Here is an 18,208-nt window from a genome sequence, read left to right as displayed (position 1 = left end):
ACAGAAGCAAGCTGCTACTCTACAGTACTGGAACACAAAACTAGTGTGCAAGATACTTGATGCAACATAATAGTGTTAAGATATGTTGGTTCGCACAATAGTGAGCTACTGATGAACCCATGACTATGCAGTGTTGCTAGAGCACACAACCTTTGCACATTATAAACACACAGCTGGAACACGTGACTTGCAAGCTACTAGGCACAGCACAATACTGCCCAGTTCTGGCACACATCAATTGTGTATGTTGATTCGAACAATTGCAGGCAAAGGATGAATTTTGATTATTTTCCTTCCAAGCAGCAGTATATCAGTGATGAAATTATTAATCCATTTCATGAATGTCACTAACCGATGCATCTCCTTTCCAACAGCAATCATGCAAAGAAAGGTCACATTTCAACAGTTACAGAACATGCTTAAAAGGGAGTTAGTGAGAGAGATATTAAAGTGAATCAGAAATTAAAATTAATACATAAACACTTCTTTAAATCCCTGTTATTCCCCACAGTTGCTTAGCAGTCTAAAACATACGTAATCCTTATAATAGTAGAAATAATGATGAACTTAACATCTAATGACCACATGAAACCTTAAGGTAAGTGAAATCTCTAAAGAGAAAATAAAAATATATATAAAATTAATGGATTAAAAGCTTATAAAGCCCATAAACCAAAATTAACCTGCACTTCAAGTTCTAAAACAGGTGGCACTTGAAGTAATGAATGCATAAGTGATCATCATCTCTGCGTTGGGACATTCTAATTCCACTGGAGCAGGCATTATAAAGTTGTTATTTGAGTGTGGTAGGGACTGTAGACAATCTTGCCTGACAGTGGCTGGTAGCAAAATGCTGGAATTCATGAGCTGTTGTAACAGGGGGGTTATCAAATCATAGTCGGATTATTGAGAGTCAACGTGGTTTTATGAATGGAATCAACTTTGCCAGATAGAGCAGCTATATGAGGATGTAGCTGACAGGGCCAATAAGGAGGAGAAGCAGAAGGTGCAGATTTTCATAAGGCACTTTTGAAGACTTTTCATGGAAATGTGTTACATAAAAGAAGGGCTCACAGAGTTGGGGGAAATGCAGTGTATAAGTAGAAGATTAATTAAAAGATAAACTTGGAGAGTGGGAATAAGCCTCTTTTATCAGAGGTGCATGCTGTTACTACAGGAGCGCTACAAAGAATGGTACCAGGTCCTCAGTCAGACTAATGAACTAACTGAGGAGGGTGTGATGCCTCCTCCAATGATGGTAGGAGGTAGGTATGAAAGTGACCTGTGGGGATAATATAGAGGCTGGAAGCTGTAAGTAAGATCAGCAGCTGAATATAGTGTGGGAAAAAATAAGAAAGTAATAAAGGTCAAGATGAGAAGACATTTCTTTACTGAGAGGTTTAAATCCTTTGGAATTTTCTACCACAGGCTGAGTGGGGATGTTCCATTATTATCTGTATTTGAGGCTGGGATTGGCGGGTTTTTAGATGCTGAGAGAATCAAGGAATAATGTGTTTAAATGGTAAATTGCTGGATCGACCAGGATTTTATCGAATAAGGGGGCTGGCTCGAAAGACCACGCATCCCATTCACTTCTTTTTGACATGTTCCTGTGATGTCGGGCTTCAATTAATGTTTTGGTTGCAGGTGGAGATTCGCCCATGAACTCATTTGCCATGCGGATTGTGATGGGCAGCTGGTGGCTCTTCACTCTCATCGTGTGTTCTTCATACACTGCCAATCTGGCTGCATTCCTGACCGTATCCAGAATGGATAACTCCATCCAGTAAGTGATGTCAGCGGAAACTTTGAGACAGGAAGGGACAAAGTGTTGCATTATTTCCATTTCAAGAACTGTCTTGCTCATCTGACACAGTGGAAGCTGTACTTTCACTTTACAGTGTTTAATGCATGTTAATTAATCTGACCTATTAGTAAAGGAAGACTATTGCAGTCTCGGTTTAACATCTGCAGCCTTGTTGTTTACCCATCATCAGTGATCGCCATCTTCAGCAAATGACCACCATTCAGGATTTAGATTTTTAACTGCACCCCTCTCTTTGTAACTGGCTCAAATCAAAACTACTTTCTCATTCAAACATGTTAACAATGTTTGCTCCCAGAAAGACCTTGAAAAAGATCTGTGGCACATGTAAGGTTTGAAAATGTTAAACATCGTTTCTCTTCTCCGACTGGTAGGAGAAAGGACCAGCCTCCCCAGGGCACTAAGACCTGGAGTAGAAAGAGTTGAGCCAGTGAAAGGCATAACGCAAAACAGCATGGATACAGACACTTTGGCAGATCCAGTGAGAGAATGTTGCCTCTCAGGTCCCTTCTAAATCTTTCCCCTTTCACCTTAACCCTGCCCTGGGGAAAAGACTTACGTATGCCTCTCCTGATTTTAACATTTGTTCCAAGAAATCAAGACCTAGACTAGCCAAGCTCTCCCTGTACCTCAAGCCCTCCAGTTCTGGCAAAATTCTTTTTTCAACATATGGAGGCAATATCTCAGAGAACCTTTTCATTGAATTCAAATCTGGTTCCAGATTCTATGAATCATGGATAAACTTACCAATGTCAGAATTGAGTGCACAATAGTCACCTGATTTACTGGCATGCCAGGGAGATGTCTATTCTGGCAGGCTATTGGAATGTGATATATTATGCCTTTGGGAATGCACAATGTGAAGTCTAACTCACTCAAATAAACCTTCTACATTCCAGATGCTGTGACATTTAAAAGATGGGGAAAGCACTTTACTGCAAAGAAATAACCTCTAGTTTTGTGATAAACTACCTGTCTATGGAACATTACATCCGGGGTCTTTTATAACAGATAAATAATTCATACATTTCTACCTTCTGTGGAAGCAGCTTTACTGTTTCTCAACTTCTTACTGAGTAATGAAAAGTTAGTATGTTGGAATATGTTATCAGGCTGTTGCAGCCTAGTCATTCAGTACCGTCTTGGATGAGCTGATAGGTACCTCTGCTCCACTCAGCCACCTCACTCACATCACCACCAACCCCCCCCCCCAACCTAACTCTTAACTTCTCTGTATTGCAAAATTCTTTGTACTTCAACCTTGCATACACTGGTTCCTGTTCAAGCCGTGTCACCAGGAATGAGAGCTCAAATGGAATCAGTGGTGAAAGGGACTATTGTGGCATGACATGTTATGTACCTGTAGAGAGAGATGTGTTACTGACAGTACAAGCATTACACCAATATCAAAATGGACAGCTTACTTCCATGAGGCAGTGAAAGTTTTCCGTATCTTCAATTACGCTATCCGCCATCAGGGTGAGGGATACCAGTAATAGAGGTCAGGTATAAGAGAAAAAATGGATTCAAAACTTTTAAACCTCTCTTTTTACATACATGAGAAGGGAGAGATTCTGAAACCGGTCTGGTGTTGGTGGATACACTTGCCTGTCAATACCTGGTATGGCCATGGTGGTGAAGGCTCCATCTTCCTCTCAAACTTCACATGACGCAAGATGTGCAGGTCAGTAGGCAAAGTGACCATTGTAAATTGCCCCTAGTGTGTAGGTGGCTGTTAGAATCTGGGGAAGTTGATCAGGATGTGGGGAAAAATATTAACAATGGGATTAACGTAGGATTAGTATAGATGATTGCTAGAAGATCAGTGTGGACGATGGGCCAAAGAGCCATGACAGTATTCTGTACAAACCCTGTCCACCCCAGTGCTGTAGCAGGAACCTAGAACAGAGCTCATCCTTCCACTGACACTCTTGCAGCTATGAAATGGTCAAAATGATTTCATCACTGCATGGCTCGATGTTCAGTGAGCCACTGAGGCACGAGCAGAGATTGCCTAGTGTTTAGCAGGCTGGGGGACTTTGTATTGCCATGCATGACTCTGGGCTGCATCCTGACCAGCACTCTGAGTGTGGGATACCAATGGGGACCCACAGTATCTGCTCCATGTAATGATAGCCTGCCTGGAACCTTTGTTCTCTCCTTCACTGCCTGTTGGATGTTTTGGAAGGTAATGTCTCCCCCTCTATTTGATACAAAGTTCTCTCCAGCCTGAAGACCTGTCCATGGTAATAAACCAAATGTTTAGTGACTATCATTTGGCATCTGAGAAATAATAGTTATCAGGTCGAAAGGGTTGGACTCTGAGAACCTGCATGGACCCATTGGCCGAATTGACCTCCTTCTGCTTACACTAATGAGTTTCTATGGACCATCAGTAGTTCCATCAATGCTCTGTAAAGTTGTGGCAAAAGACCTCTGAATGTCCACCCTATCTCTATGGCAATAAAAAAAATACCATTCCCTTTACTTTCTTCATTACTTACTATTTCTTATTACTTAAGTAAGCAATTATTATTATTACTTACTAACTTCAGTATTTCTTGTATGAGATATCAGGACTTCTCAGTACTTCATGTCATTAAATTCTTCCTGTCAAGGTGGATAATCTCACTTTTTCTACATTATTTTCTGTTTTCTAACTTCTGGCCCAATCATTTACCTCTCAATATACCCAAGGAAATTTCAGTCTTCAGATCTTTTAGCTTTGCAGAAACTGAGTCAAACATGGGCCAAAAAAGTACCAATGGTGCTTGTGAGAAAGCGCTTTACTGTGACTTACCTAACACTTTTCTCAAGTGAAATTGATTGTATTAAGTTCCTCTCTTCATTTTGCCCTCTATTTTCTACCATTTTCAGCATCCTTTTAATGTTTTCTCTGAGAAAACAGGTGCAATATATTTGTTTAACATCTCTGACGTTTTCTTCGCCCATAATTACTAATTCCTATATCAGCTTCTGAAGAACTAGTGTTTACTTTTGCTACCTTCTTCAGCTTTACTTCCTTGTAGTATATCTTGCTAGTTGATTCACATGTTTTATTTTCACCCCTTTATCATTTTCTTTTAGTTTGCCTTTGTCTGTGTGAAAAATCCTTTCAATATTCAAGTGTGATGCAGGTTTTTGACCTGAAGCATCAACAATTCCCTTCCTCCTACAAACTGAGCTCCCCCAGTAAATTGTTTGTTGCAGAAACCACAAAGCTTCTACATTCCTCATGAATATTATACAGTTTATCTTGTGGTCTGATGTCATCTTTAACTTCTTTCAATTCAAAATTTTCAGTCTGAATAACACTATGATCATTTTTGCCTAGGTCTGTTTATTAAATTGGTCAATTAGTTTAATATTGTCTCATAAGACCATAAGGCGTAGAAGCTGAATTAGGCCATTCAGCCCATTGAGTCTGCTCCACCATTCCATCATGGCTGATCCCAGATCCCACTCAATCCGATACACCTGCCTTCTCACCATATTCTTCAATGCCCTGACCAATCAGAAAACAATTAATTTCTTCCTTAAATATACCCACAGACTTGGTCTCCACCGAGGTCTGTGGCAGAGCATTCCACAGGTTCACTACTCTCTGGCTAAAAAAGATCCCCCTTACCTCTGTTCTAAAAGGTCGCCCCTCAATTTTGAGGCTGTGCCCTCTAGTTCTGAATACCCCCACCACAGGCAGCATCCTCTCCACATCCGCCCTATCTAGTCCTTTCAATATTTGGTAGGTGTGGAGGAATGGTGAAAAACTTTGTCTTACATATCATCCATAAAGATCACTCCATTACAATAGTGTGTTGAGGTAGTACAAGGGAAAACAATAACAGAAGGCAGGATAAAGTATAGATTTAAAGGAGTCGAATGATTTCAATGAAAGTAATTAGCAAATCTGCAGAGAACACCTTACAATGAGTTGCCATGTTCCCGCACAACTTGATCAAGACTAAGCTGATCTTAGACTGGGTCCATGTGTCCTGTTCTGTTATCTACACTTGGTGGCCACTTCATTAGATACACCTGCTCATTCAATCATGTGGCAGCAACTCAATGTGTAAAAGCATCCAGACATGGTCAAGAGGTTCAGCTGTTGTTCAGACCAAGCATCAGAATGGGGAAGAAATGTGATCTAAGTGACTTTGACTGTGGAATGATTGTTAGTGCCAGACAGAGTGCTTTGAGCATCTCAGAAACTGCTCATCTCCTGGGATTTTCACACACAGCAGTCTTTAGAGTTCAGAGAGAATGGTGCAAAAAACAGAAATCATCCAGTGAGCAGCAGTTCTGTGGGCAAAACTGCCTTGTTAATGAGAGAGGTCAGAGAATGACCAGACTGGTTCAAACTGACAGAAAGGTGACAGTAACTCAAATAACCACATGTTACAACAGTGGTGTGCGGAACAGCATCTTTGAATGCACAACACAGTAAACCTTACTGTGGATGTGCTACAGCAGCAGAAGCCCGTGATTGTACGCTCAGTGACCACTTTACTAGGTATTGGAGCTACCCAATAAAACGGCCACTAAGTCCATATTGAATGTATTGCATAGACTCATCCCCAAAGTAATCTTACCAATTTGACTTGTGCAGTCTATGTGAAGATTAACGTTACCCATATTTCATGCATCAGCTTTGTTACAAACCCCAATTTTTAATGATGCATTGCCCAGAAGTACAGCCATTGACAGGGACCTGCAGACTGCTCCTTCTGTTGAGTCTTGCGCTATTCCTTATCCAAAGTGATTCTATTTCCAGATATTCTTGTCTCACCATAGTCCTTTGCTTATAGTGTTAGTCCAGCAGTTTTTCTAACTCCCTGACCCTCTGAAGGCAGTTATATTCCTACCATTTATCTCTGTTCTATTCAATTATTTGTCATGTTTGAATACTTCATACATTCAGACGAAGAGCATTTAATTTTGGTTAAAAGTACATATCCCTGCAAGTGCCAGAAATGCTACCCTTGCCCACTTACCTCCTCCCTTACCTCCATTCTGAGCCCCAAACAGATTTTCCAGGTGAGACAACACTTCACCTGCAAATTGGTTGGGGTCATCTATGGTACTCAATGCTCTTGATGCAGCCCTTTACACTGGTGAGACCAGACGTAAACTGGAGGACCGCTTTGTCGAGCACCTCACTCCGTAAGCAAAAAGCAGAATTTCCCAGTGGCCATTCCTGTCCCCATTCCCATTCCAACATGTCAGTCCATGGCCTCCTCTTTTGCAATGATGAGGCCACTCTCAGGGTGGAGGGTCAACGCCTCACATTCTATCTAGGTAACCTCCAACCTGATGGCATGAACATTGAGTTTTCCTTCAATTAAAAAAACATTCCCTACGCCTTCTTTCTTCTTCTATTCCCTACTCTGGCCTCTTACCTCTTTTCTTCATTGGGCTATCACCTCCACCTGGTGTCCCTCCTTCTTCCCTTTCCCCCATGGTCCACTCTCCACTTTTCTGTCCTTTGTCGGATTCCTTCTTCTCCAACCCTTTACTTTTTCCACCCATCTGCCTTCACCTATCACCTTCTAGCTAGTTCTCCTTCCTCTCCCCCTGCCTTTTTACTCTGGGTTCTTCCCCTCTCTTTCCAGTCCTGAAGAAGGGTCTCAGCCCGAAACGTAGTCTGTTTGTTTATTTCATAGATGTTGCCTGACCTGCTGAGTTCCATCATCATTTTGTGTTTGTTGCTTTAATTTAGATTTTTAACCATTTCCCCTCCATTTACCTTATTTATTACCACATTATCTCTACATTGCTGTGTCTTTTGTACTCCTACTCATTAACCATGAGTAATCTGTTCTTTAATCTTGTCTTGTTGCTTTAACATCCCAAATTTATCCAACAGCTCCCAACCATTATTTAAACTTTATAGTTATTCAATTCACCAAAATTCTGATCCCAGTCCATATCAAGTAAAACCTGTCTAAATGACTCTGATGTCAAAGTGTCAAGTATCATTGATTTATTTGGGCTAGTGTTGGCATTTTGCCTGAATTAGATTATTCATCTGAGGGAAGCATAAATGGCCCACAGCCATATTTTAATTTGAGTGCTGCTTCGAATTATTTGGCAATAGTGTCCTGCATAGGTACTGGCAACTTTAATGACAACCTTCAATTTGAAATACATCCACCCTGCTCATAGATGGTCTGTCCCATTCCCTTCAGGGAAGAGCTTATGCAGCATCCACACCAGGATCACCAGACTCAACAATTGCTGCGTTTCCCTAGCAGGAAGGCTGATCCACACATCTAGCCACTAACCCAGCTTTCCACACCCCCATCACCACTACTTTATCATGTCCTGCCAGTCACCTTATGTACAGATACTCTTGTGCCTAGCCTCACTTTATTGACATACAATTAATCTATCTTATGAGCTTTCTTATGTATTTAAGTTTCTTGTGTTTTTTATTATTACCATGTTTTTTATCTTAGCATGTTTATTTTGCGCTGCATTGGATCTGGAGTAACAATTATTTTGTTCTCCATTACACTTGTGTACTGGAAATGATATTAAACAATCTTGAATCCTGAGGTGGTTGGTGGAATGTTAATCTTCAGACAGATAACGTTCCTGTAGGAATTACTGAAAGTTAGCCTGAAGCCACAGGAACCAGTGACGGAACCAAACAGAATCTTTATGTTCCTGTTAGGTTGAAAGGAAAGGTTAAAAGTTTGAGAGAGCCATGGTTTTCAAGGGATATTGGAAACTTGGTTCGGAAAAAAAGAGAGATCCACAATAAATATAGGCAGCTTGGAGTAAATGAGGTGCTCCAGGAATATAAAGAATGTAAAAAGAATCTTAAAAAAGAAATTAGAAAAGCTAAAAGAAGATATGAGGTTGCTTTGGCAAGTAAGGTGAAAATAAACTGAAAGAGTTTCTACAGTTATATTAATAGCAAAAGGATAGTGAGGGGTAAAATTGGTCCCTGAGAGAATCAGAGTGGACAGCTATGTGCGGAGCCAAAAAAGCTGGGGGAGATTTTGAACAATTTCTTTTCTTCGGTATTCACTAAGGAGAAAGATACTGAATTGTGTAAGGTAAGGGAAGCAAGTAGGGTAGTTATGGAAACTATGATGATTAAAGAAGAGGAAGTGCTGGCGCTTTTAAGGAATATAAAAGTGGATAAGTCTCCAGGTCCTGACAGGATATTCCCTAGGACCTTGCGGGAAGTTAGTGTGGAACTAGCAGGGGCTCTGACAGAAATATTACAAATGTCTTTAGAAACGGTGATGGTGCTGGAGTATTGGCATATTGCTCATGTTGTTCCATTGTTTAAAAAGGGTTCTCAGAGTAAACCTAGCAATTATCGGCCTGAGAGTTTGATGTCAGTGGTGGGTAAATTGATGGAAAGTATTCTTAGAGATGGTATATATAATTATTTGGATAGACAGGGTCTGATTAGGAACAGTCAACATGGATTTGTGCGTGGAAAGTCATGTTTAACAAGTCTTATTGAATTTTTTGAAGAGATTACCAGGAAAGTTGACGAGGGTAAAGTGGTGGATGTTGTCTATATGGACTTCAGTAAGGTCTTTGACAAGGTTCCACATGGAAGGTTAATTAGGAAGGTTCAATCGTTAGGTGTTAATATTGAAGTAGTAAAATGGATTCAGCAGTGGCTGGATGGGAGACGCCAGAGAGTAGTGATGGATAACTGTTTGTCAGATTGGAGGCTGATGGCTAGTGGTGCGCCTCAGAGATCTGTAACTGGGTCCAATGTTGTTTGTCATATACATTAATGATCTGGATGATGGGGTGGTAAAATGGATTAGTAAGTATGCAGATGATACTAAGATAGGTGGAGTTGTGGATAATGAAACAGGTTTTCAAAACTTGCAGAGAGATTTAGGCCAGTTAGAAGAGTGAGCTGAAAGATGGCAGATGGAGTTTAATGCTGATAAATGTGAGGTGCTACATTTTGGTAGGACTAATCAAAATAGGACATACATGGTAAATGGTAGGGCATTGAAGAATGCAGTAGAACAGAGGGATCTAGGAATAATGGTGCATAGTTTCCTGAAGATGGAATCTCATGTGGATAGGGTGGTGAAGAAAGCTTTTGGTATGCTGGCCTTTATAAATCAGAGCATTGAGCATAGGAGTTGGGATGTAATGTTGAAATTGTACAAGGCATTGGTGAAGCCAAATTTGGAGTATTGTGTACAGTTCTTGTCACCGAATTATAGGAGAGATGTCAACAGAATTGAGAGAGTACAGAGAAGATTTACCAGAATGTTACCTGGGTTTCATCTCCTAAGTTACAGAGAAAGGTTGAACAAGTTGGGTCTTTATTCTTTGGAGCGTAGAAGGTTGAGGGGGGACTTGATAGAGGTATTTAAAATTATGAGGGGGATAGATAGAGTTGACATGGATAGGCTTTTTCCATTGAGAGTGGGGGAGATTCAAACAAGAGGACATGAGTTGAGAGTTAAAGGGCAAAAGTTTAGGGGTAACATGAGGGGGAACTTCTTTACTCAGAGAGTGGTAATTGTGTGGAACGAGCTTCCAGCAGAAGTGGTTGAGGCAGGTTCGATGTTGTCGTTTAAAGTTAAATTGGACAGCTGTATGGACAGGAAAGGAATGGATGATTATGGGCTGAGTGCAGGTCGGTGGGACTAGGTGAGAGTAAGAGTTGCCTTGGCAGTCAAAGTGAAGGATAATCCAAAGAGCTTTTACAAGTATACTAAGAGCAAAAGGATTGTAAGGGATAAAATTGGTCCTCTTGAAGATCAGAGTGGTCGGCTTTGTGCGGAACCAAAGGAAATGGGGGAGATCTTAAATAGGTTTTTTGCGTCTGTATTTACTAAGGAAGCTGGCATGAAATCTATGGAATTAAGGGAATCAAGTAGTGAGACCATGGAAACTGTACAGATTGAAAAGGAGGAGGTGCTTGCTGTCTTGAGGAGAATTAAAGTGGATAAATCCCCGGCACCTGACAGAGTGTTCCCTCAGACCTTGAAGGAGACTAATGTTGAAATTGCGGGGGCCCTGGCAGAAATATTTAAAATGTCGCTGTCTACGGGTGAAGTGCCGGAGGATTGGAGAGTGGCTCATGTTGTTCCGTTGTTTAAAAAAGGATCGAGAAGGAATCCGGGAGATTATAGGCCAGTGAGTTTAACGTCAGTAGTAGGTAAGTTATTGGAGGGAGTACTAAGAGACAGAATCTACAAGCATTTGGATAGACAGGGGCTTATTAGGGAGAGTCAACATGGCTTTGTGCGTGGTAGGTCATGTTTGACCAATCTGTTGGAGTTTTTCGAGGACGTTACCAGGAAAGTGGATGAAGGGAAGGCAGTGGATATTGTCTACATGGACTTCAGTAAGGCCTTTGACAAGGTCCCGCATGGGAGGTTAGTTAGGAAAATTCAGTCGCTAGGTATACATGGAGAGGTGGTAAATTGGATTAGACATTGGCTCGATGCAAGAAGCCAGAGAGTGGTGGTAGAGAACTGCTTCTCTGAGTGGAGGCCTGTGACTAGTGGTGTGCCACAGGGATCAGTGCTGGGTCCATTGTTATTTGTCATCTATATCAATGATCTGGATGATAATGTGGTAAATTGGATCAGCAAGTTTGCTGATGATACAAAGATTGGAGGTGTAGTAGACAGTGAGGAAGGTTTTCAGAGCCTGCAGAGGGACTTGGACCAGCTGGAAAAATGGGCTGAAAAATGGCAGATGGAGTTTAATACTGACAAGTGTGAGGTATTGCACGTTGGAAGGACAAACCAGCGTAGAACATACAGGGTTAATGGTAGGCACTGAAGAGTGCAGTGGAACAGAGGGATCTGGGAATACAGATACAAAATTCCCTAAATGTGTCATCACAGGTAGGTAGGGTCGTAAAGAGAGCTTTTGGTACATTGGCCTTTATTAATCGAAGTATTGAGTATAAGAGCTGGAATGTTATGATGAGGTTGTATAAGGCATTGGTGAGGCCGAATCTGGAGTATTGTGTTCAGTTTTGGTCACCAAATTACAGGAAGGATATAAATAAGGTTTAAAGAGTGCAGAGAAGGTTTACAAGGATGTTGCTGGAACTTGAGAAACTCAGTTACAGAGAAAGGTTGAATAGGTTAGGACTTTATTTCCTGGAGCGTAGAAGCATGAGGGGAGATTTGATAGAGGTATATAAAATTATGATGAGTATAGATAGAGTGAATGCAAGCAGGCTTTTTCCACTGAGGCAAGGGGAGAAAAAAACCAGAGGACATGGGTTAAGGGTGAGGGGGGAAAAGTTTAAAGGGAACATTAGGGGGGGCTTCTTCACACAGAGAGTGGTGGGAGCATGGAATGAGCTGCCAGACGAGGTGGTAAATGCAGGTTCTTTTTTAACATTTAAGAATAAATTGGACAGATACATGGATGAGAGGTGTATGGAGGGACATGGTCCATGTGCAGGTCAATGGGACTAGGCAGAAAATGGTTCGGCACAGCCAAGAAGGGCCAAAGGGCCTGTTTCTGTGCTGTAGTTTCTATGGTTCTATGGTTCTATGGAGTTCAGCACGGACTAAAAGGGCCGAGTGGCCTGTTTCCGTGCTGTAATTGTTATATGGTTATATGGTTATATGGTGTCTTTCCTCCTGAGGAAGGAGGGTTGGTTATTAAACTCAGTTGCTGATATGTATGTAAAACTTTGGTTAGGTACACTTGGAGTATTGAGTACAGTTCTAGTTTCCCCATTACAGCAAGGATGGGGAGGATTTGGAGAGAATGTAGAGGAGATTTACCAGGATACAGAGACTATTAGCTTTAAAGAGATGTTATATAAAGTTATGAGAAGCATTGACAGAGTAGACAGAATCATTTTCTAGAATAGACATGTCAAATACTAAAGGGCATAGTTTTAAGGAGAGAGGGGAAAGTCTAAAGGAGTTGTGGACGACAAATTTTGCACATAGAGTGATAGGTACCTGGAATGTGGTGCCAAAAGTGGAAGTGGAGGTAGATACAATGAAAGTGTTTAATAGGCTCTTAGATGGACACACCAATACATAAGGAATGGAGGAATGTGGACTATGTACAGCCAGAAAGGATTATTTTAATTTGTCATCATATTTGGCACGGACATTTGGGCTGAAGGCCCATACCTTTGCTGTACTGTTCAGTGCTCTACTTTCAATGTTCTATAGAAGTTCTTGTTTCCTTGCCCAAAGAAGGTTATGTTTGTCTTAAATGGAATGGAGCAGAGGCTTTACTGGGCAGATTGCTGGGTTGAGAGGGCTTCCTTGTGAGAAAAGTTGAGTGGGTTATTCCAATATTAGTTGGAATTTGGAAGTATGAGAGGAAGTCTTATTGAGCTATAGAAATTACTTGGAGGATGTAATGATGCATTGTCAAGTGAAACTTAAATACTGTTGGAGTGCTGCTAATTTCTACTTAAGTAACAGACAGGATACAGAAGCTTTGGCCAAGGATGTATCTTCTAACAGCAAAGAAAGGGTTAAGGATTGTAGGAACAAAATGGGAGAATGGGGTTGAAAAATAATCAACCATGATGGAATAATGGTGCAGACTTGATGGGCCAAATAGTATTAAGGTGCTCATGGATTTCAATCTGTCCTCTAATCAGACAGCTTATTTATTTAACTTTTGCCCAGCATACACAACCTCTGATGGTCCAATGGATTCTAGAGTCAGTCTGATCTACTTTCTTGTGTACTGATCCCATTCCTGTATCTGAGGACCATCCAACCTCACAGTTTGACTCAACGGGCTTCTGTGACTTTCTAATTGTATTTAACTATATTGATGTCAGGAATAGGTTCATCATCATGCTTTGCTTCATTGTCCTCAGGCACATACTCGCTGTCTCTACTTCATCTAAATGGATATTTCTGACATAATTTCTGATATGAACTAATTACCTTCTCAGACTACTGATTTGGTCGACTTCATCAGATTCTGTTCCTGAGTTTCATTCTTGATCACTGAGCTGAGGTTTCATTTTTTCCTCGAAACATTACCTTTTGCTTTAGCTGCTGCCTTTTTTAGCTCTCCTCTCTGAGTTCAAGCATAACAATCTCAATCAGGTGTGAAGACAATGATGCATTAACAACTACACCGGAATAAACCCACTCATGAAGTTTTACCTAATTTAAGTATGTTGATCAATTATTCAATCTTAGAACATTTGCTTCTTCCAGGCTTCTTTTAAAACTCATCCAGATCTCCCTAATGACCCATTGGAAGGAAATCCTATGTAGGAACTCTCAAGTGCAAAGTAACTTGTGGTCAGACACTAAGTTAAACCAAGATTCCATGCATAACAAAGATCAGTCTCAACTCTTCAATGGTATTTTCCATGTCATATGAGTACATGTCCAACTTTAGTTCATTTTGAGTGTGTGTCAATGAGCACAAGGAAAAAATTGTTCTCCTTTAGAAAATTTCTCCTTTGAGAAATTGATATAGGCTCAATGGAATAGTCATGTCACACATTTTCATAGTCATAATAACTTACATGGTGTTCCTACTTTCCCCAAATCATTTTTTGCCCAAATTCCCAAAATATCAGACTAGAGTCAGGAAATAACCTTATAATTTCACTTCCTCTCAGATGATTGGCATGGACTCTCTGGTGACATTGGTCAGCTGTATCCTTTCTCTGTGTGGAAATTGAGTCTGAAGACACATCCCACCATGGGCTGAGAACTGTTGCCAGTAGTTTCCATGTTAGTCAGGAAGTGACATCAATGGTCATGTGGCCCCATGCACATGGGTGGTTGGTGAGTGGTGCAAATCCCATGCTAGGTTTGGTCTGTTAGACTTAATTAAGCCTTCAGCAAAATAACTAATGATTCCCCAGCACAGAATGTTGCAGTCTGAACTTCAAGAAAAGTCGAAGGTGGGTGTCAGTTTGATAACCCATACCATTACCTTCTTCTTTTCTCCTTCCTGTTCACTGCCCTGAAACAGCTCCATGAAAGCAGTTGGCTGTAGATACAGGTCCCTAGATTTGATACCATGCATCTCTTGTATTTGACCCCATGGAACACACGCTGACTTGATATTAGATTAAAATTGTGATTCATTTGTCACATGTACATCGAAGCATACAGTGAAGTGCATTGTTTGTGTTAACAACCAGCGTTCCCCAGCTTGTGCTGGGGCTAGACCACAAGTATTGCCACACATTCCAGCACCAACACACCATGTCCACGATGTTCTGCAGAACAACACAAGCAACACCGAAACAAAACAAGACAACAACTGTAAAACAAGCCCCTTTCCCATCCCACATACATACACAAAATCAGGTTTCCAACCCCAGGACAGGAAGCCTCTGGACCTCCATTCATTGTCCCCAGATTCCCACACTCATAGACATCGGACAACCAATTACAGACTTCAGATTTATTATTTTTTTCATTTCAAAAATATACTTTATTCATAACGTACATATACATGCCTTTTCTCAGCCTACGTTGTAGCACATGAATGTCACTGACTCATTGTATTAGTGACATTCATGTTTTTCCCTAAAACAATACACCCATGATGTGATTGAGAGTCCAGTCTCCCCGTGGTGGCAGGACCCCAGAATGTGGTCCTTCAGTCCAGAGCTCTTGTTGTAACTGCAGTGAGTATGTCCCGCCGGGCTTACTTCTGCACCTAGGAATGTGCCAGTCGCTCACATTTGCTTTTCAGACATCTTACAGCAATGTAAACGACGAGCCAAGAAATCAGTGTTAACCAGGGGCGGTACACTGGGCGGCATAACCAAGTTCTCAGACAACTGGCATCAATCTTGGAACAGAGGCGAATCACCACAAATGCTCTCCCGCAAACATCAGCAGGAAATGTCCACATCACACGATTTGTACCAGCAGGCCAACCTCCAGAGCACCATATAACATCAAAAGATGTAAGCGTTCTGCAGGTTGCTCGGGATTGGAAAATGGACGTGGACTTGGGGGAAAAAAACCTTGTGCTTCCCCTGGACATTGCAGCTTCAACACTCTGGCCAGACATTGGTCCAGTGGTCCACAACAGCCAAGTTGGCATATGTTGTGGAATTGACAGTACCATGGGAAGATGGTGTTGAAGAAGCTTATGAGAGGAAAAAGACCAAGTACTCTGAACTGGCAACTGAAGCTGCCCAGAATGGCTGGAAGACCAAGATTTTCTCTGTAGTAGTGGGATGCAGGGGATTCGTTGCTACATCTACGACCAGTCTATTGAAGAAGATGGGGGTGATGGGTCACTCCCTCCAACAAGCAATCAAGTCCTTGTCAAATGCAGTAGAAGAAAGCAGCAATTGGATTTGGATTAAAAAGAAAGACAACAACTGGGCTGCAAGATGAAGACAGGAGGGTATGGAACTGAGGGGGGTGTATCTGGGACGCCAGGTAGCACCTTTGAGCCCTCTGGAGACGTCGTGGGCCTATCAACGAAACGTCAAAGAAGGAGAGTGCCCACCTGATGAACCCAATGACATACCTACCTTCCTTGTCAGCACTCCAAGCCCACTGCCAACATTGAGAGTGCCGACTTACCATAGGGATTGAAACATCAAGTCTTAGTAGCTCCACTGAAGATCGTCTTTCACAGGGTGAAGGCAGATGGACCACATTGTCACCCAGTGCCGTGGTCTCAGTCAGAATGTTACCAGGTACAGATCAAAGCCCACAGATTTTTGTGGCTTTGTAAGGCCATGGTTCCTGCAGTCAGTGGTCTTAGTTTCATTCTATTACAAGGTGAATTGAACTAAGGACAAAAGTGGAACTTTAAGATTAATGTTTGCAAACATTGCAAACACTTGAAGAATCCCACTCTCCCTTGGAGGAGTGATTAAAATCAGGGTGGCACAAAGCCAGAATCCAAAGCTTGCAAAGACCTTAGAGGGACAGTGGAACCATGAATCATTATAAATATATAGAGGCACAAAGCTAAAGATGGGGGCGTATTAAAACTAATTGTTTGAGATTTCCCTAAGGTATTTCTCGGTCAATTTCTGCTGGAGCACTTTCTCCCTAACTTTTCAGCTAACTGCAGTAGAGGAGTTATTATCAGGAACGTTAAGGCCCATTGAGATTTCAGTTTCAAAGACTTAAACCATTTCAAAAGAGAATGAAGATAACCTTTGAAATTACAGCTCCAAACTCATTGAGTGCTTGCATGTATCATCAACAGCCTTTACTTGGCATTCCCTCACCTCCTCTCCTTCTCTGACTTTCATGAGCCATGGGCCTGCTGTGGATTAGTGTTTAAGGACCTCATCTCTTGTTCTTTATGAAAGGGAAGTCACTTGAGGATTCACAAACACAAGAAAATCTGCAGATGCTGGAAATTCAGAGCAACATACACAAAATACTGGAGGAACTTAGCAGGCCAGGCAGCATCTATGGGAAAGAGTAAACTCCTGAGACCTGAAGAAGGGTCTCAGCCTGAAACATTCACAATTTACTCCTGGCCTGCTGAGTTCCTCCAGCATTTTGTGTGTGTCATTTGGGGATTTCAATTTTGCAAATAGTTTGTTGACATGGCCTTTATTAGATATATATTATCCTTTGTTCTTTTTACTTCTGTTGCACATACCCAATTCACATCTCAATTCTGGCATACACCACTGCTTCCAGACTAATGATATTCCCTCCATGCTGATACAATGTTAGTTATTTCATTCTCCAGAAGTGAAATCTCAATTATACCCTCGTCGGTTGTCTTGTTCAGTCATCGCTGAATCTGCCCTGTGCTCCGAATTTCTACCTGCCAGAGGGACTTAATTTGCTTTCGGAAGGAAATGTACATACTTCTGACCTCCCCAGGACACTGAGAGAATTGATCCATTAGATTATAAACACTAAAAAAAGTGAAGCCGACCCCTGCAGCACTAGATGGAACAGGATCAGAACTTGTCAGAACTCACTGGGCTGAGACAAAAAGAACAAACATAATTGCTTGGACACTTGAAGTTTTATTTTTAATTTTCCAGGTCATTAAGATTCCAATTGCCCCTTTTCTTTTTAATTTCTTCATGTTGTTATGCCCTCATAACCAGAATAAGAGAACTCCAGTGGGGTCCATGAACTTATCAAAATCATGGGCTTCCCTGTCCAATATTATGTGTCCTGAGGAAGGGAACAGCGACCTTCAATTATCTGTCCAACCAGTGGAAACTTAATTTACCCAGGAAATCACAGACAATAGCAATGTGCAAAACACAATATAAAGCAAGGAGCTTCACAGGAATGATTGTCAGATGACCAACCAGAAGCTTGGTCAGAGGTAGATTTAAAAGAATATCTTGAAGGCAAAGAGAGAAGATAAAGCAGCACAAGAGCTTGGAGAAAGATTTTCAGATCTCAGGGCCTCAGGAGCTGATCTGGGGCTGAAATCAAGGTCAGATCTGGGGGTTGT

General features: G+C 41.4%; 1 protein-coding gene across 1 annotated transcript in view; it reads left to right on the top strand.

Annotated features, from left to right (window-relative positions):
• LOC134358184 (glutamate receptor ionotropic, delta-1-like) overlaps nt 1-18,208 on the top strand; it is a 901,838-nt gene that overhangs the window by 829,002 nt on the left and 54,628 nt on the right. Inside the window, exon 12 of the mRNA XM_063070179.1 lies at nt 1,648-1,786. Within this exon, the coding sequence (XP_062926249.1) occupies nt 1,648-1,786 (139 nt within the window). The remainder of the gene's footprint in view (nt 1-1,647; nt 1,787-18,208) is intronic.

Source organism: Mobula hypostoma, chromosome 18, assembly GCF_963921235.1.
Source record: "Mobula hypostoma chromosome 18, sMobHyp1.1, whole genome shotgun sequence".
NCBI classification, from domain to species: Eukaryota; Metazoa; Chordata; class Chondrichthyes; order Myliobatiformes; family Myliobatidae; genus Mobula; species Mobula hypostoma.
Note: the sequence above shows the minus strand (reverse complement) of the source record. Positions and strands in the feature narration are given on the sequence as shown.